Source organism: Dromiciops gliroides, chromosome 1 (assembly GCF_019393635.1).
Source record: "Dromiciops gliroides isolate mDroGli1 chromosome 1, mDroGli1.pri, whole genome shotgun sequence".
Classification (NCBI taxonomy): Eukaryota; Metazoa; Chordata; class Mammalia; order Microbiotheria; family Microbiotheriidae; genus Dromiciops; species Dromiciops gliroides.
Window position 1 is genome coordinate 5,004,283 of NC_057861.1, and position 20,112 is coordinate 5,024,394.

General features: G+C 52.1%; 1 protein-coding gene across 4 annotated transcripts in view; it reads right to left on the reverse strand.

Annotated features, from left to right (window-relative positions):
• Nucleotides 1-1,551: 1,551 nt before the first annotated feature.
• COMT (catechol-O-methyltransferase) overlaps nt 1,552-20,112 on the reverse strand; it is a 46,233-nt gene continuing 27,672 nt past the window's right edge. For all 4 annotated transcript variants that reach the window (XM_043987763.1, XM_043987777.1, XM_043987771.1 and 1 more), the window contains 4 exons: nt 13,524-13,791; nt 11,830-12,023; nt 9,176-9,307; nt 1,552-1,909 (listed from right to left, as the gene is read on the reverse strand). In XM_043987763.1, coding sequence (XP_043843698.1) covers nt 1,730-1,909; nt 9,176-9,307; nt 11,830-12,023; nt 13,524-13,791 — 774 coding nt within the window. In that variant the 3' untranslated portion in view covers nt 1,552-1,729. The remainder of the gene's footprint in view (nt 1,910-9,175; nt 9,308-11,829; nt 12,024-13,523; nt 13,792-20,112) is intronic.

The following is a 20,112-nucleotide window of genomic DNA, read 5'->3' on the forward strand; positions in this document are numbered from 1 at the left end:
GAGAGGCAGACATAGATGTCCAAGATCAGAGTCAAGGGAGGGATGGGCTGCCTTTGGAGGTAGTGAGTTCTCTGTCACTGGAGGTATTCAAGCAGAAGCTGGGAGATTACTTGCTGGGCATGGAGGGGATTCTGTGCTGGGTGTGCAGAGGTCCCTGCTAACTCTGAGGTTTTGGGATGATGGTTACTATTAATACAATTAGTAGCTCTATGTAGGATGGAATGGGTGGCAAAGAAGCAGCCAGCCCTCCTTGGTCAACATTCCCCTGCATGTACCATCTTTCCCTGGTGGAATGTTAGCTCCTTGAACATAAGAACCTTCTTTTTTTTATCATACTATATATTTTTAAATTTTTGCGGGGCAATGGGGGTTAAGTGACTTGCCCAGGGTCACACAGCTAGTAAGAACCTTCTTTTTTTTTTTTTAATGAAAAATAATTAAATGTTCTCTCCCCAGTGCTTAGCTCAGCACTGACAGACACGTAGTCAGTGTTTCACGAATGTTGTTTTTTTCATTAATTCCCAGTAGATAGAGTCAGCTCAGAACCAGAGGGCTGAGGTCAAGTCTTCCTCTCACATACCTGGCCGTGTGTCCCAGGGTGAATCACTTGACCCCCGGAGTGCTCTTAGCAGCCATCAGATTCTAAGCTGGGAAGCAGGGGCTGATCTGCACTGGCAGAGGGATTTTACTCGCTGGGAGTTCCTTATCCCAGTGCAATCCCAGGCCTTTTCTCTGCTCCAAGCGAATTACGCTCCGGATTTCTGCCCCCATCGAGGTCCCTCCCCCATCCCGGGCGCTCCCAAGCCCGCTGGCGTCTCTTGGAATGTAGCGCCCAGAGCTGGACACCGTGTCCGCTCTGACCGGGAGGGGTCCAGCCAGAGCATCCCGCTCCTTGGGCCAGAGACGGCCCTGCGCCCCGATGCGGAACTCCCGCCTCCTCCGGAGCTCCAAGGTCCCGAGGGATCGGGCCACACATCTGCCGGCCAGGCCGCTTCCGACCTTCGGCCGGTCACTTGACCTCAATGGGCCTCAGTTTCCTCAAATGGAATGAGAAGGGGTTGGGCCAGATGGCCCGAGGCCGCAGGACCCTCCCGCTCCTCACCCAGGATGCTTAGAGCCTGGATGCCATGAATGAGCCCGATGCACCTGCTGCCCCCTGGTGGGTGCTGAGCGAATTGCAGAAAGCACTGAAGAGGTAGCGAATGCCAAGGTGTCTCCGGTCTGGGAGGCATGTCGGGTAGAGCTGCCAGGGGGGACCTTGAGGCCAGGCCCAAGGGGCCTCCTGGGAGCTTGGGCTCAAGACCCAAGGTCTGGTCAAGCTGGGATGGAAGGCGCCTCATCCTCCTGGGCAGAGACGTTGGGGGGTAGAGCCAGGTGTCTGTTGGGAAAAGGAGGCATCTATGCCCTGCTCCGCCTCCTCCGCCTGATCCATGGCTCCCTGCCTGGCATCGAGGGCCCTACAGGTTCACTCGAAGGGGGCAGGTCTAGGGATGGCCTGGGTTGGACAGACTTCAGAGACGCTTTGAAACAAAATCACAATATCTTTCCAAATGGGTTTGGGTATGTATTTTTTACTTGAAGAAAATAGAAAAGGCTCCTGAGGCCCCAGGGGACCCTGGCCCCAGGCTGAATTCCTGAGGCCCCAGGCTGAGCTCTGAATGCCCTCCCCCCACCCCCACATTCCACCTTCACATCTCCCCCCACCATAGCCTCTGTCCATGGGCAGCCTTCAGCCCAAGAACACGGCCTTCTCTAAGCCATCCTTCACTTTCAAGTACTCCAGAGTGGAAGGGAAGTGGGTGCATTCAAAGCGTTTGTTGTTCCGGATGTACTGCAGAAAGTCTGGAGCCCCGGGGCAGATGACATTGTCAGCTAGCAGCACTGACCCCTTCCGAAGGACCCCGCTTTCCTGCAAAGGCAAAGGAGGGAAGGGCATCAGAGCTGGAGACTTGGGAGGGGCCGATATCTGAGGTCATCAGTGTACAGAGAAGGGGCTGGGGTCCACTGAGGTAAATGACTTGCCCAAGGTCACTCGGGCAACAAGGGGCAGGCAGAATCCAAACCCAGGCCTTCTGACTCCAGTTCCTATCACACCATATCTCTGTTGGGCTTCAAAGTTTCCCAAGGGCCTTTCCCTCAATGACCCTATGAGCTAAGTAGTTCAGAGATTATTATCCCCATTGCACAGATAAGGAAACTGAGGCTGAGGGGAAGAAACTTGTTCCTTATACGAAATCAGGACCCTGACTGATTTCTAAGAGGTCACACTTTTTGATGGATTCAGGAGGTCTGGTCCATATAGCAAGGGCCAATAGAACAGATGACCACCTACATAAAGGTGACTTCAGAGGCCAAATGAACCCAGAATAAATCTGCCTGCTTATCATTCCACCATTAGAGCTTCATTAACTTTGTCCCCGAAGCCTCTGCAGTCTAGACAGGAACTGACATCTTAATTATGAGTTGATGACTTTATCAGCAGCCAGCTGAGAATTGAGGGAGGGGCCTGTCCCAAAGGGCAGCAGGAGGAGAGCCCAGAGGGAACCCACACAGCTCCCACTGTGCCACAGACTGTGCTCGCACCAGGAAAGGAGGAGGCATCCTCCAGCCAATAGCCAAGAGGACAGACTGGCCGTGTGCATGTCGGCAGCCCAGGCTGAGGACTCCGCAGGGACCACACAGACCTCCAGGGAATTTCAGAAAAGTAGAAATGGACTTCCCTCCAACTGTGGGCTTCGAGCTATCCCTCTGAGGCAGATACTGAGACTGAGGACATGTCCCCTAGACTCTGGAGGGAATCCATCCCCTAGACTTTGGGGGGATGTGTCCCCTAGACATTGGGGGGGCATTTCTTTACCCATTGTTCTTAAAGCTACCTCAGGAAATACCCATTTCTGTTTTTTTGTTTTTGTTTTTTTTACAAGGTAATTGGGGTTAAGTGACTTGCTATGGGTCACACAGCTAATAAGTGTTAAGTGTCTGAGGCTGGATTTGAACTCAGGTCCTCCTGAATCCAGGGCCAGTGCTCTATCCACTGCACCACCTAGCTGCCCCAAAATACCCATTTCTAAAAGTTTATGGACTCAGGCTGGCGAATGGATTCTCAATGGAGAGAGGGGCATAGCAGTATTAGAACCTCTCTCTGTCCCCCTCCCAACAAACCCCAGTTTCCCATAGAACTGGGAGGGCAGGAATAAGCCAGCTGCCCTCCGAGGACCCTGGGGGAGTAGGACTCTAGGGAGTGGCCCAGCAGAGCAGGGGGAGGTGGGACCAGGAAGGTGCCCCCGCCCAAACCAGTCACCTGGGAGGGGTCCTGAACCTGACTCTTCTTTCTCTTCTGTCCCCCTCCCTAGGAGGGACCTGGCCATGAGACAACAGAGGAATAGGCCCAGGGGAAAGAAACCAGACAAACTCACCAGGGACAAGGGCTGGCTAGCAGCGCCTCTCTGCCTCCGCCTCCCTCCCTCTCCTTCTCTCCCTCCCTCCCTCCTTCCCTCTTCCTCTCCCTCTCCTCCCTCCCTTTCCCTCTCCCTCCCTCCCTCCCCCTCTCCCTCTCCTTCCTCCCTCCCCCTCTCTCTCTCTCTTCCTGGAGGCCACCTGCCGGCAGCACATGAGACAGGGGAACCCCCAAAGGGGCCGAGCTAGGCCACTTGGGTCCCTTCAAGGGACAATGCCTGCCTGGGGCAAGGGGTGGGGAGGGGGTGGGAGGGTGCCCAGTGCGTCTGCCTCTCAGGGACAGGTTGGATTGTGTGATTTCTGAGGCCCCTTCCAGCTCTGTCTGAACCTCTTCTTGGGGGCAGCTCATGGCCTAGGGGAGCGAGCACTGGGCCTGGAGTCTCAGGAAGACCTGAGTTCAAATGCGGCTTCAGACCCGAGCTGTGTGACTGCCTCAGTCAGCTTCAGACAGGGTATGGGGGGAGGGCAGCGGCCTTGGAGCCCTACAGGGAGGGGCTGATGGGATCCCAGGTTTAGAGGACGTGGCGATGCTCTCCACAGCCAGAGAGAGAGCTGTGGTGTCTGAACGCGAATCAAGGCAGACGATTTTCACTTTTCTGTCCAGCCCCCCCCCCCCCCCCCCGTGTTTTTTCCCTTTTGTTTTGATTCTTCTCTCACAAAAAGACTCATGTGGAAATATGTTTTACATGATTGTACTGTACAATCTAGATCAGATTGCTTTGTCATCTTGGGGAGGGGAGAAAGGAGGGAGGGAGAAAAATGTGGAACTCAAATCCTTTGGGGGGGCGGGGCAATGAGGGTTAAGTGACTTGCCTAGGGTCACACAGCTAGTAAGTGCCAAGTGTCTGAGGCCGGATTTGAACTCAGGTCCTCCTGAATCCAGGGTCCATGCTTTAGCCACTGCGCCACCTAGCTGCCCCACAATTATATTTTAATCTGGTTCAGGCCTCACCCTCATGTAGCCCTTGGCCAGTGTTTGGCGCTTCTGGTTTAGAGGATAGAGAGGTTCCCTTGGAGTCATGGAGACTTGAATTCAAGAACAACCCGCATAATGTCTGACTGTGTCTGTCTTCCATGGGCCACTGCCTGAGACTATTAGTCACAGAGGAGTGGCTGCTCTGCATGGGTGGAGGGAATTTCCACACTGGGAGTTGCCCACAAGTCTCTCCCCACTTCAATCCATCCTCTGCTCAGCTGCCCAAGTGTAGGTCTCACCATGCCATGCTCCGGGGCTCCCTATTCCCCTAGCACCCAATAGGAAGCCCTCTGTCTGGCTTTTAAAGCTGCTCCCGGCCTTTCCCCTTGTTAGCTCTCCCCATCTCATTCCCCGGTATTTCCCTCCACACACTCCACAGCCCAGTCCTGCTGATGCCCTTGCTCGCCCTCCCCCACCGTGCCTTTGTGCTGGCTGTGCCCTCCACCCAGAACACCGTCTCTCCTCCCCTCTGCCTTGCGGTTTCCCTGGCTTCTTTCAAGACTCAGCTCAAGGTGATGGACTATGATTACACTTTCAAGAAAGGCTGAAAGGCAAGGTTTACGAGAAGTCTGAGAAGGCTTGTGTGAACTGATGTGGAGTGAAATGAGCAGAACCAAGAGGACGCTGTGTAAGGTGCCCAGTGCTGTCTGGAGAGTCGCTGTGAACCACCAAGCTGTTCCGAGGAATCGGCTATGAAGGAGGGTCCCTTCTGCCCCCAGAGAAAGAGCTGGCGGATGGACCTGTGTATGACATGGTTCCTCTAACATGGAGCTGGGAGGCTGGGAGGCAAACAGCTCAGAACTCTCAATGTTTAAAGGAAAAAGAAAGATTTAGGGACTCTGCTCCACTGTGGAGCCAATCGCAGGCCCCAGGACTCCTGACAAAGCACATTCCCCACCCCCAGAGAGCGGAGGGGCCCAGGGAGCAGAAGGAGACCTCGTTTGGTCTGGCCTGGGGCATGGCCAACCAGGCAATTTGTCTGCTTGATTGCGTGTGTCTAAAGGGGTTTGTTTGATCTTCCTTGTTGGATAGAGGTTGGAGGGACAGAGTGAGACTGAAATTTAAAAAAAAAAGCTGAAATTTTAAAAATAAGTGAGCAAGTGTTTCAGTGGCCCGGGCCATGAGCATCCCAGGGTGGCTGGGTGGGTCTTGATGCTGGAATTCCCTCTCTCCTTCTACAGAGTAAGGCATCAAAAGCTGCTCGGCATGCGTCTGGTCAGAGGCACGGCTCCGGATGGCCGCCTACCGGGGCGCTTTCTCCTCAGCATCTTTGCCAAGGGTGTATGGGCAGATCCCAGTGAAGCAGCAAATATTTGGGCCCAAAGATTAGGGCTCGTTTGCTCCCTGCAGGCCCAGGGGATTCTGGGCCTCTCTGCTTTTATCTACTTTATTTGGTGGGGGTGGGAGGGTTATATCTGCTTACTGCTGTCTCACCCACTGTTTCTGAACCACCCCCCCAAGCCTCCTGGAGAGCCCTCCATCAGAACAAGCACAACCACCCCCTCAAAATGCCCCCACCTGTTTGCCAAAGACAGGGTTATGCAAGGGATCGAGATGAAGGACACAACCCAACTCAGGCAAACCAAGCAGCCAGATTTCTGAGGGAAGCTGGGAGCCTGCGGAGGGGGCGCTGGCTGGGCCAAGGCCAAGGCCAGGGCTGATATGGACCTCAGACCTTGGGTGGAGGCGCTGTGCCCACAGCAATTGGTGGCTGGGAGTTGGCATTCCCCACTCATTACTCATCCCCCTTTTGAATCAACTAATAATTCTTGAGATAATTACCAGTTTGCCACATAGAGTATTTAGAAAACCTTCAGCTTCCCGGCTATTGAATTGCAGTATTTGCTTATACGTGTTTTTCTATAAATACAGATACACCGTAATCATCCCTCATGAGGGCCACTGCAATCCCAACACCCCGGGAGCTCCTTCCCCGGGGGCATTCTGGCCCGTCAGGGTGGCCAGGAGATGCTGTCGTCCTAATAACTCTCCCTCCTTACACCTCGATCATCTGTGCCCTACACACACACACACACATACCCCTACACATAGAGACACACACCTATACACACATACATACACATACCTACACACAGACCTACACATGCACAGACATACAATACACAATACATACACACATACACACATACACACACCCCACATCTGACTGATTTTTTTTTTTTGCGGGGCAATGAGGGTTAAGTGACTTGCCCAGGGTCACACAGCTAGTAAGTGTCAAGGGTCTGAGGCCGGATTTGAACGCAGGTCCTCCTGACTCCAGGGCCGGTGCTCTATCCACTGCACCACCTAGCCTCCCCCCACTGATTCTTTAAATGGTTAATAGCCAGCCTTTATAGATCACTTTAAGGCTGACAAAGCACTTTACAACTATCATCTCCTCTGACCCTCACGACAACTCTGAGAGGCAGGGGCTGTTATTATCCGCCTCTCACAGATGAGGAAGTTGAGGCAGACAGGGTGAAGTGACTTGCCCAGGGTCACAAAACTAGGAAGTGTCTGAGGCCAGGTTTGACCCAGGTCTTCTTGACTCTAGGCCCAGGGCTCTGTGCATTTGACCCTGAGCTGCCTTGTTGTTGTTCTTTGTCCTTCCTTCTCGAAGGGGACCGTGGCATCAGGGTGATGCCATGACTTGCAGTGAGCTGGATTTTCAGTGAGGGAGGCTGTGCAGTCACCAGCCTCACTCCCCTCCACAGCCGTCTGGGCCCCGTGGCCAGACAAACATCAGGACGCCTGGAGATGCCTTAGAGAAACCTTGGGGTGACTCTCTCGTGGCAGATTCTCTTCCCAGACTTTGTCTACTGTGCCCCGCCTCCCGTCGCTTCCTCCCCCTCTTCTGTGTGCTGTCTTCTGCCCTTAGAGAGTAACCCCCTCACGGGCAAACTCTGCCTTTCTTTCTGCTTGGATTTGCATTCACTGTCTTAGTCCAGTGAGCTGAATGCCTGGTACACAGAAAGTGCTCAATCCATGCTCACTGCCTGACGTGCCCCACTCCCCTCTCCCCCCAGGTTAAGAGGAAGGGCACCTTTACCCCTAGAGGGATCTGGAGGGATCTCAAGTGCAGCACGCTCTGCACCTGCAGGCTTTGTATGAGAGATACTAAAAGCACAGCCAGTTTGTTTGTTTTTAAATCTTTCCCAATGTGCCCTTTAATCCCTGGTCAAGGTCACCTTCGGCTAATCCAGTGGCAAGGGGCCTGGAACAGAGAGAGGCACTGCCACCATCACCTGCACCTGCTGGGGGATCAGGTGACCTGGCAGGCTGGGCACGGTCACCAACGGTGTCTACACAGAGATCTTTTTCCTTGTTTTACCACATTTCTTTCCAAGTTCTTTTTAGAAGTTTGTTCTTTGGGGGGAAAAAAGATGCAGGCCAAGGCTTCTCAGCGTGCTACATTTGGCAGGAATGCTGATCTCTCCCTACCATGGTTGTTCAGTGATCCTCTGATGAGCCTGGTGGCAGTGAAGCGCTCTTCTCACAGCAGCCTGACCCGGGCTGTTTGCCCGCTGGCCACAAGCAAGCCCCTTCATCGCACTGGCTGCTGAATAAATGAGAAGAATGCTGGTATGCTCTATCTCACTAGGCCCTGCCACACCAGAGGCAGGAGTTGTCACTGGCATTGTTGTTAGGCTGTCCCCCGGAACAGATCCCTTGCTTCTTTCAGTCTTGTTTTCTTCATCTGTGAAATGGGCTCACGCAGGCCCTGACGGGAGGAAGGCACTTTGCAAGTGCTAAGGAAACAAGAGCTGCCGTCCTCACCATCGCCACCGTCACCTCGTCTTCTACTGGGCTCAACTGCATCTCCTTATTCAGGCTCCAAGCCTTGATGGCCATCCGTCCTCCATGCGCACGAGTAATTTTATACTTGCCTCGTCCGAAGGACAATCCGATATCCCTGGAGAAAGATTTTATGGTCTTGGTGAATGGAGCCGCGTCATCCATGTGCGTTAAGTTATTGATTATTTGGGTTGTACTGGGAAAGAGGACGATGTATTTAAGGTGAGGTAGAAGCACAGCAAACAGGCCCAAACTGCCCTGATAAACGCCAAGCCTTCTTGGCATCACCGAGTCGCTGGACTAGTTTAAGCCGAGAAGAGTTTCCCATGTGGACGTCAGATCCCTCGGTGCTCCCACCATCACTGGCTCTATTTTATATGATATATTTTATACGCTGGCAGTGTGTGAGAAGGCCCCGAGGATGGAAGTCAGTCTGAGGCTTTGCGGCCATCGTTACGGGTGGTGGAAAGGTCACGGCACTTTCAGGCGGCTTGTTCGATATCCTTTGGAGGCTCTAGGGCTCTCGATGCACTGCCAAGAGCGATCCATCAGTGCCCCCAAGAGCCAGGCTCTGTGCTGGAGATCCCAAGACAGAGATGAATCCGTCCAAGGGCTGACATGTTATCGAGGGGGATGCCTTGTAAGCAGGCAGGGAAATAGGAAATATGTTCAGAGTAAGCACGAGGTCATTTACAGGTGAGGAAGGTGCACTGGCGGAGGAGGGATGAAGAGATGGATGGCAAGAGCCGTTGGCCTCCTCCTCATCCTCCTCCGCCCCCTCCTCCTCCTCCCCCACCCCCTCCTCCTCCTTCCCCACCCCATTACCATCACCATGGAGACGTCTATGCCTCTGTGACTCACAAAGGGCTCTCTATGCATTATCTCACTGGACCTTCTCAACAACACCAAGAGTCAATGACCAGCTTCCTCGCCATCTTTTGCACTCACCTCTAGGAGTTTGGTATCCGGAAGGTACCGGAACTTCCAGTGATCCATGAAGACCATATCAACCGTGTTGATATCATACTTCTTCTTCAGCTGGGGGATGATTTCCTGGGAGGGCCCCTGCAGGATAGAAATCTGGAAATGCAGAAGTCTCAATTACTTCTTTGTCCTGTGGTTTGGAGAGCAGAGGGTCCTGGCTCTAGGGCTGGGAGGAGCTTGGGGGGACGTCTGGCCCAACCCCCTCATTTTACAGAGGAGGAAACTGAGGCTGGGGACTTGCTTAGGGTCACAAAGAAGGCCAAGACTAGGGACAGAATTTGAGCCTGGGAGCTCCAAGGCGTGTTGGCTAGACATCACGGGCCTTTCATGAGCTCCAGGGGAGAGAGAGGGCTCTGCTAGTGACAAGGCAGAACTCTGCTGAGAGGAGGCACTGGAGCCAGAGGATCTGGGTTCTAATCCTGCCTCTGGCACTCGCTACTTATGTGCCTTTCGGCAGGTTCCTTCATCTTCCCCAGCCTCCTCTCTGCTGATTGGCTCCAATTTATCCTGTTTAGTGTTGCGTGGGGAGACTTGGGGGGAGGGAGCCAAGATGGCTGGCCAGGCCCCCACTGGATGGAACACCAGTGGTGGGACCAGCAGCAGTTCAGGAACCTCTCCACTTGAGATCTGTTAAGGGCTAAAATTCTAGCTAGTCTGCCTAAAATATCTAATGAGTGGTTGCCAATAAATTATAAGCTTTAGCAAGAGTTAGGCTTTTAAGCATTTATTAAGGAGAATAAGAATTTGGTAAAGAGAGAGAGAAAGGCCTAGATTCCTATCTATTAAAGGGAGAGCACATTTCTAGCTCCCTTCTCCACCAGCATCCCCAGGAAAAAGCCCCAGTCAGAGCAGCAGGCTCCCCCTTCTTCCCCCTACTAGCAAACACCACTTCCTGACGCCAAAGAAAAGACTCCTGGTCTTACCCTCAAAGACCTTCCTTTCATAGCGGAACTTTACTACAGTAAGTCTCCAGCAGGTGGCGTCATTCCAATCGTTATAGATCTTTATCTCAAAGAGGTCTAGCAATTGGACAGAAAGAGATGACAGGGTGCCCCTGTGCTGGCTGCAGATGTAACACCAGACACTGGCAACTCCATTGCTCAGACCCACTCCTGGGTCATAGTTCAAGGGCAGGAGGAGCACTTTAGGTCAAGAGGGAGCCAGGACCCTGAGGAACAACAGCAATTACAATACTAAGGGACCCTTCCAGGGGCCACAGACCAGGAGAGCACTGATGATGCCTCTCCCCAGATCACACTATCTTGGTAGCATTGAAAACTGCAAAACCCCTCACCCCCACACAGAACAGAGCCCAACTGCAACAAGAAGTTCAAAATCAAGAAATAGGATGGAAAAATGGGCAAACAACAACAAAAGAACCTGATCATAAAAAAGTATGAGGGTGACAGGGAAAGGTCACGACACAAATTCAGAAGACAATAAAGACAAAACAGCTACAAATAAAGCCTCAAATAAAAATGTGAATTAGACACAAGCCCAACAAGAATTCTTGGAAGAGCTTAAAAAAATGAGTTTCAAAACTCAAGAGTAATATAAGAAAAAACAGGTAAATAAATTAGAGTGAAAGAAGAAAAACTATAAAAAGATAATCAATAGCTTGGAGAAAGAGGCACAAAAAATACTGAAGAAAATAATGCCTTAAAAAAAAAGAAATGGCCAAAAGGCAAAAGAAGTATAAAACTTAACTGATGAAAATAACTCCTTGAAAATCAGAAATTGGCCAAATGGAAAAAGAGGTACAAAAGCTCAATGAAGACAATAATTCCTTTAAAACTAGAATTAGGCAAGTAGAAGCTTCTTGAGACACCATGAAACAAAACAAAGTCAAAAGAGAACTCAATTATACGTAATTTTTGTATCTTGTTTCTCCCACTAGCCTGGGAGCTCTTTGAAGGCAGGGACTGACTACCTTTCACCTATCTTTGTATCTCCAGTGCCTGGCACAGAACCAGAGCCTAATAAATGCTTGTTGACTGACCTCAATTTCTTCTTATGAAACATACAGGGGTTAGCTAGCTCTGAGGTCTCTTCCAGCTCTGACATTCCATGTTCTAAAATTCCTTGTAATTGAAATCCTAAGAAGAAGCTTAAAGTAAAGAGTTCAAATTCTGTCTCAGATACTTCCTAGCTATGTTACCCTAGGCAAGTTACTTAAATCCTATTGCCTCAGTTCTATCTGTAAAATGGGGACATACTGGAGAAGGAAATGGCAAACCACTCCAGTAATTTTTTTGTAGGGTCGCACAGCTGCTCCTTCCATGGGACCGAAGGCTCAGGGGACTTCTGTTACTTCAGATTGGAAGTTCTCACCTGGGTCTGGGTCACAGAACCCTATGGCTGCAGCAGAATGGTTTTAAATTAAATGCTAAATTTTAGAAAGATGTTCGTGAGAATAAAGATGGAACTTTTTTAAAAATCCAGGTTCAAGGAGTCCTTGAAATCCATCCACAGACCCCATGATTAAATATTCACCCTTGAGCCTAACCCACCCATTTCACAGATGAGAAAACAGAGGTCCAAAGAGAAGGGACGTGGCTGAGGATTCAAAGCCAGGTGCTCGGCTCTTTCCCTTCCCCTTTTGGTGGCTGAAGCCGTACCTTATCTTGTAGGCCGGCCAGCTGGATTATCTGCTTGGCAATGGACGCGAAGCTCTCGTTGAACTCAATGGTGAAGAGGTGTGCGCCGGGGGGAAGCAGGCGGGCCATCCTCACGGCCGAGTAGCCACAGTAAGTGCCCAGCTCCAGCAGGACCTTGGGTTTGGTTTCCTCCACCACCTTGTCCACAATCAGACCTGAGAGGAAGGCAAGAGGGAAGGGTACGTGGGGAGGGGTCAGCGGTGGCCTCAGGTCACAAGGAGAGAGGCTGGATAGGAGGGAGAACCTGCCAGCTCTTCCAGAAAGGAATGGCTGGGCTTCCTGGGGGGCGAGGGGTAGTGACCCCCCCCCCCCCGTCCTTGGAGCTCCCCAGGCAAGAGCAGGAGGACTGGGGATGTCAGAGAGAAGGTCCAGGACTGGGTTACATGAGGTGGGTCCTGAGGTCCCTTTCAACTCTGTGGGACTGGACGATGACCAGCGCTTCCCCGCCGCCGTGCCCTTACCCATGGTGCTCCCTCCCCCTGAAATGCCGGTACTGGCCTCTGCCACAAACCGAATTCCCATTCATTCTCTAACGCTGAAGCCAAACAGCAGCCCCTCTGTGCAGCTTCCCCGGACTCACAAGGCAGTAATGACCCCTCTGCCCAGGCCGAGGAGAGCGTGGGCTTGTGGAACGAACAGCCTGATACAGGAGCGTGGAAGAGGGAGCATCAGGCCTAGCTACACTGGCATGGACTGTAAGCTAACCGAGGGCAAGCCCTACATCTGATCTGAACTTTACCTCCCCCGCAAAAAGCCCAGGGCTCCAAACACAGCCTGTGGTTTAACAAAGGGGCCTTCTCACCACTGTGATTGCATTGAAGGAACCCAAGAGTCCGAGGCCCTGAGTTAAAATCTTAGCTCTCCCGCCTACAATCCTGGTGGTCTCGGCTCAGTCACTTCTGTCCTCCAGGCCCCAGGTGTAGCCTCATTAAGACTCACTTGTCTCATCTAGAGAAGGAGTGTGAGATCAGTAGAATTTCATAGGACTGCTGTTATGAGCAGAGGGAATGATGTCTACACATTCCCATGTGACATTAATGTCAACTGTTATTAATACAAATATTTCTCAGGCCCCTCCCAGCCCTGCCATCCCCTGTTCTAGGTTCTAAAATCCTGAGCCAACATTCCATGATTCCCTTTACTACCTTAGAATTCAATTCCACATGTGGTCATTCAAGGCACTGCCAGGCACTGTCCAAGGTGCTAAGGTCACAGGCACCCCCCACCCCCCCTCAAGTTGCTAACAGCACACACTTGCGTAAATCTCTATAGAACATGCCCACAGGAATGCAGAGTCACTGCTGAGAACGGGGAGGCTCTACAGAGCGGGAAGGGAGACAGAGAAGAAGCAGGGCTGGAGGTGAGGAGGGAGACCTTCCAGGCCCTGTGGGGGGTGAAGGCGATCAGTACAAAGCCCCTCCAACCGCTGAGCCAGCAGAACAAAGAACCAAAGAAGATGACAAAGCAGTTTAGCGGGGATTGGCCAAACAGCAAACTCAGACCTGCTGCTCCATCTCCCACCTCCGCACCTTTACCTGGTTACCCTCCAGGCCAAAGGTGGGGAAGCTCTCCCTCTGCACTCAGCCTCCTAAGAGATCCCTGTGTTCTCCAGAACTCTGCCGGTCCCTCCCACGCCCACCCGAGGGCCCCCTCACCTTTGGTATCGCCCACATTCATGGCCCACTCCTTCTGGTAACAGTACTTGTCAATGGCATCCATCACGCTCTTGGGATCGCCCACCACCGCATTCTCCTTTACCCAGTTCAGGATCCTCTCCTCTTTGCTCATGCCGGAGATGAAGTTGGTGATGGACATTAAGATGTAGTCATGCCAGGACAGAACCACAAAGTCTCTGTACTTCCAGGCCAGGAGCAGAAGCAGGAGAAAGGCACCAGCGATTAGGAGGGTCTGGCTCTCCAGCATCTGCAGAAATGACACCGAGTCTCAGCATCTGGGGCGCGTGGCTACTGGCCAGGAATGAGGGCAGGGGAGGGAGAGAGAGAGAGACAGAGAGACAGACAGAGACAGAGAAAGACAGAGACAGAGACAGGAGGGAGAAAGAGAGGAGAGACAGAGATAGAGAAGGGAGACAGAGAGACAAGGGAGACAGAGAGAGACAGACAGAGGAGGGAAAAAGGGAGGAGAGACAGACAGAAACACAGAGACAGAGAGATAAGGGAGACAGAGAAAGACAGAAAGAGGAGGGAGAGAGGAGAAAGAGACAGAGAGAAGGGAGATAGAGAGAGGAAGGAGAAAGAGAGGAGAGACAGAGACAGAGAGAAGGGAGACAGAGACAGACAGAGAGATGGGAGACAGAGACAGACAGAAAGAGGAGGGAGAGAGAGTAGAAAGAGACAGAGAGGGAGGAGACAGAGAGACAGAGAGAGAGGAGGGAGAGAGAGAGGAGAGAGGAGAGAGACTGAGATTTGTGAGAGACAGGCTGGACTGCCAGTAGTCAGAGATGCCAGCAGCTGTCTGGGGAACAATGTAAAGAAGGCTGGAGAGAGAACAGGAAGCCTCAGCCCTGGTAGGGTCAGTGCCAAGGATGACATGTCAAGAGTAATCTAGGGTTGGGGGGGGCAGGGTCCAGAACAGAGATCTCCACACTGTGCAGATGCCCCAATTTGGAAACTCCCTTCATCAATGCAGATCCCCAACCTAGTAGGAGCAGCGAGGTGGTACAGTAGATAAAGTACTGGCCCTGGAGTTGGGAGGACCTGGGTTCAAATATCACCTCAGACACTTACTAGCTGTGTGACCCTGGGCAAGTCACTTAACCCCAAGTGCCTCAAACATCCAGGGCATCTCCAGTGATCCTGATCCATACCTTGCCACTAGACCGAGGTGGCTCTGGAGGAGAGAGTGAGGCTGGTGACCTTGCCCAGCCCTCCCTTGCTTCAGTCCAATTCAGTACAAGTCATGACATCACCCCCATGTCATTGTCCTCTTTGAGAACAAAAGACAAACACCAACCACAGCCGGTCCCCACTCTAGTCTTCTAGACCTAGCCATGACCCAGAATTTAAGAAGCTTGGTTCCAGACCAGTTAGAGAACTATTGCAGTAGCCCAGGTGAGAGGAGAGATGCTGGTGAAGCATCCAAGGAGTGCCTGAATTTGGAAGCAGATGGAAGAAGAGCCAGAGGTCAGAGGTGACTCCACAGAAGTGGCCACAGTTCTGGCCTGGGTCTGGGATGCAGAGGGGTGCGGGATCAGAACAAGGTGACAGACAGCGTGCCGGACTTGAAGGCTGGAAGACCTGGATTCGAATCTTGCCTCAGACACTTACTAGCTGTCTAAACTTTGGCAAGGTGCTTCGCCTCAGTTTCTTTATCTGTAAAATGAGGGGACTGGCTTCGATGTTCTCTAAGATTCTTTTCTGCTCTAATCTCTGATTCCATAATCCACCGTGAAGGGTTGGTCCCATGTGACACTCAAACCAGCTCCTAAATGGGATTGGCTGTGACCTGCCAAGCCTGGAGGGCAGGACCAGAGTAGGGGAGGAGGCTCGAAGGAGGCTTGGTGGCAGGACACTTCCCAGCCTGCACCGGGGCTCAGAACCTTGCAGTTACCTATGCCTCTTAGAGAGTTCCCTCAAAGCCCAGCTCAAGTGCCTCATCACTTTCATTCGATAGGAGTCAAGTCAGATCAAGAAAGCATTTATTAAGCACCAACTGTGTGCCAGGCACGGGGGATATAAAGAAAGGCAACAGTCAGTCCTTGCCCTGGAAGAGCTTCAGGCCTCCTGAGGGGCTTGGTGGGGACAGAGAACTAAGCGCAAACAAGCTCTGGCCAGGCCAGGCCAGAAATAATGATGAGAAGGAAGGCATGAAGATGAAGGGAGGGTCAGGGAAGGGTCTACTGAAAGTGGGACTTGGGCTGAGGTTTGAAGGAAGCCAAGGAATCTGCCCAGGAGACAGAGATGAGGAGGAAGAGAATCCTAGGGATGGGGGACAGGCAAAAACCAGTCAATCAGGGGCAGCTAGGTGACACAATGGATAAAGCACCGGCCCTGGATTCAGGAGGACCTGAGTTCAAATCCAGCCTTAGATACTTGACACTTACTAGCTGTGTGACCCTGGGCAAGTCACTTAACCCTCATTGCCCCACAAAACAAAAAAAACCAATCAACATCTATTAAGCACCTACTTCGTGCCAGGCACCAGGCACTGTGCTAAGCATAAGGGCCTGCCCTCAAGGAGCTTCCAGTCTAATGGTGGAGGCAAAATGCAAGCAAGGTTGTAGGAAGTGAGCTCTGTACAGGAAAAATAGGAAATAATTAACAGAGGGAAGGCCCTAGGATGAAGAGGGTGTGGGAAAGGTTTCCTGTGGTTGGTGGGATGTTAGTCAGGACTTAAAGGAAGCCAGGGAGGTCAGTGGTCAGAGCAGAGAAGAGAGCATTCCAGACACAGAGGAGACGGCCAGAGCTGAGAAATGGAGGCTCTTGTGTGAGGAACAGCTAAGAGGCTGGGCACTGGGGGAAGCGGACCTGTCAGGGATAAAGGCAAGGGGAGGCCAGGGGCTGGGGGCGGGGCACCTTTTTATGAAGAGCCATAAATATCACCCAGAGGATTTTTTATTTGATCCTGGAGGTCTTTTAGCTGCATCCTCCATTGCCTTGTACTATTGAATGTTTGTATGTCTCTGTGTGTGTATGTGTGTATATATCCATGTGTGTGTCTGTGTCTGTATATGCATTCCTATATAATGTATTTTTTTTCTTTTTCTTTCTTTCCTTTTTTTTCTTTTTGCAGGGCAATGGGGGTTAAGTGACTTGCCCAGGGTCACACAGCTAGTAAGTGTCACGTTCTGAGGCTGGACTTGAACTCAGGTCCTCCAGAATCCAGGGCCACTGCTCTATCCCCTGAGCCACACAGCTGCTCCCATATATAATGTTTTTACTAATAATTGCTCACATTGTCTCTCCCTCCCAGCCCCTGGAGGGCTTTGTCTTTGGATCCCTACTGCCTGGTACAGAGCCTAACACACAGAAGGCACTTGATCTATATAGCTGCTGACTAACCGCCTGAGTCATTCTTTGAATTATTGGGCAGAACAGGTCTGACCAGAGGAGACGGACATCCTGGCCCTGATGGATCTCAGTAAAGCTTGTGGGGGAAGGAGAAAAGGGCTCAGACCAAACTGGAAAAGGAGTGGCCTCGAGGACAGTTGGCATGAATGAAGATGAAAGAGCTCGGGGGTCAGAGCTCCCAGGGATGCTGAGGGTGTGATGGTGCAGGGCAAACAGCCCAGGTCACCTCCAGGGGCTGCAGAGGCGGAGAACAGCGGGAATACACTCAGGGAGGACACTCTCTGTGACCTCAACAACAGGAAAGCTGGTTGGGGGGAGAGCAGGGGTGAGCAAGTGCTGACATCAGTCTGCCTCTGTTCACAACGTGCTTTGTGCCTCCTGTGCGAGACAGCGTGGCTCAGCCCAAAGAGGAAGGATTTGGAGGTAAAGGACTTGGGTTTGAATCCTGCTCTTATCTCTTACTACTGATGGGACCTCTAAGCCTCAGTTTCCTCAACTGCAAAATGAACATGTTGGACTCAGTCTCTAAGACCCCTTTTGGCTCTAAATCTATGGTCCTATGTGCACTATTTCATCTTATTCTTTGTTGGGTAAGAACTATAGGTATTATGATCCCCATGGAGGAACGGGTGTTTCCAGAAATGACCACTGACAAAATGAAAGGCACCAATTTTTTGAATAACCAAGCCTAAACAACTCAGACCTAACAAACAGAGAAGACGACAAAAAATGGGAAGCCCGTCGGAGTCTCAACTGTGGAAAGAGAGGTGCATGCGTGCATTGTTGGTGGACCTGCGACTTGGCCCAAACATTCTGGAAAACAATTGGGAACTAGGCGAATAAAGGGACTCAAATGTTCGTGCCCTTCATCCCAGACATCCCAGCGTAGGCAAGTGACCAGAGGCAGGCCATCTGACTCCAAAGGCAACCTGGTTTGCCAGAAAGAATACAGGATGTGGGCTGGCAGTCGGACTCAGCCTCTCACAATCCCTATGCCCAGAGCAGTCCCATCATTCTGTCCCTTTTCCCTTAAATTCTCCCCAACCTTCTTCGTTTCTGCCAGAGGCCACGATCCTCCCAATCAGCACCCTTGCTGGCAGCCTCAGTCGTCCTTCATCATCTCTACCCTCCTTAACCCATATGTCACCAAGTCAATTCAGACTCCACGACATCCCCCCCATAACCCTTCTCTGCTGATCCGGCCGCCAGCCTCGGCCAGGTCCTCCAAGACGATCCCAATGGGCTGATGATTGGCCCCTGCTTTTGGTCTCCTCTTCAATCCATGCCTCCCCCCGATCACTGCCTGGCTGCTTAGATGCTAATAATATTCTCAAGTGAGGCAGTGTCAGGGAAATGGAGAGAGAGCCGGCCTTGGGGTCCCGGGTCTGAGTACTACCTCTGCCTATCATATCCCCCCCAACCTCTCAATGCCCCATGAGCTGAGCAGGTGTTGACCTACTACACTGGTAGAGGGAGTTTCCACACTGGGAGCGCTCTGTAGCAATGCCATCCTTAACCACGTAAATGATACAGGTCATTGCCATTCTGTGCTGATGGGGTCACTGTTTCTGGGGGACCTTGGGCTTGTTGACAAAACCCATCTCACCTTTAGACCCTGCTATCTCATCACACGCCAAGGACGGCACGGAGCATCAAAGCTGGAATCCAAAGGTGGGGGCATTCTTTCCAGTGCCTGAGGCCCCTTCAGTCATCATGGAAATGCCCCCCCCCCCCAGGCAGGTGGACGGATGCCTTCTGAGCCACTTAGCTTAGCTGCAGAATAAGTGCAGCCTCTTTGGAAGCGACTCCTTTTCCTGCCTTTAAATGGCCTCCAGGTGGCCGTGTCTCTCTGGGTAGGGTTTCCTCCCAAAAGAAGTCCAGCGCTCCTCAAGTGGTTTCTGCCCCCAAATCCCAAGACTGACGATCATTGGCTCCACAGCACGAACAACAAAGCACCTAATAAGCGCCCTCTCTGAGAGAAGGAGCGTGGTAGCTGTAGAGGACGGCCTTGGCATCAGGAAGGCTTGGGTTCAAATCCTACCTCCCCTCACTCTCTGGGCCTGTTTCCTGCTCTGTAACATGTGCAGTTGGACTCAAGGGCTCCGCGGTCCCTTCCCTCTAAACCTATGACCCGTTGTGCCAGTCCCTGGGAATGCGAAGACAAATGCGGGATGTTCCCTGACCTTGTGGGCCTCCCTTCTGTGCCCGTGGATTGCCTGGGTGTGCGCCTGTCAAAGGATACAGCTTTCGATCTAATCCCACACATGTTTGTTCTCTCTGTCACCGCCACAGGCAGGGCCCCCTCAGTTTTATCAGGGCCTTTGGGAAAGGCCCATGTGACACGTGTCAGGCTGGCAGGCAGCGCTGGGGGACAGATAATGCACCGACCAGACTACCATCCAAGCCGAGCATTTATGAGGCCCCTCTGGGTGCCTATGGGCCAGGCGCTGGGCTGGGTGCTACTGAAAGGTGAGAGGGGTCATGGCTGGAGGTCTAGGAAGGACATTGACAAGTTGGGGTGACAGCAAAGAAGGCAAAGGGGTTCCAGACTGTTCTATGATCTGTAGGAGCTGGGGTGTTCAGCCTACACAAGAGAAGGCTCAGGAACAAGGTGCTGGTGGCTATAAGCACCTGTGGGGCTATCCCACAGATAGGCTATGAGGATGAGGATGTGCTAGAAGACCTTGAGGTGACATTGGCAGATCACATACTCAGGGTTTTGAAGCCAAACTTTGGGGCAGCCTGGGATGAGGTGGGAGAAGAATTTGAGAAGGAAGAAACCTTCACTTTATCTACCATCAAAACACTTGAAGAGGCCGTTGGTAGGAGGAGCAATTCTCTGTGTCAGCATTCCAGCTCCCAGACTTGGGGGGCAGAGGATTCCAGCGAGGGGGGAAGCAACCGAGGCCTTCGCAGGGGCCTGACAAGTTGCCCCCGGGCCAAATGGGCTGCCTTGGGAGGCTGCAGACTCCTCATGGCTGAGGCAGGGAGGCACTCACTGGGGCTTTATGCCCTGTGTGACTCCGACGCGGCCCTTTTCACAAAGCCATGCTGGAGAGACCGACCACACACACACACACACACACACACACACACACATACACACACACATGCACCTATGAATACATACAATACAAACATGCAAATACACACAAACAACACACACCAAACAAAAGCATCCAAACACCAGAAAACTCTGGGCTAAATGGAGATG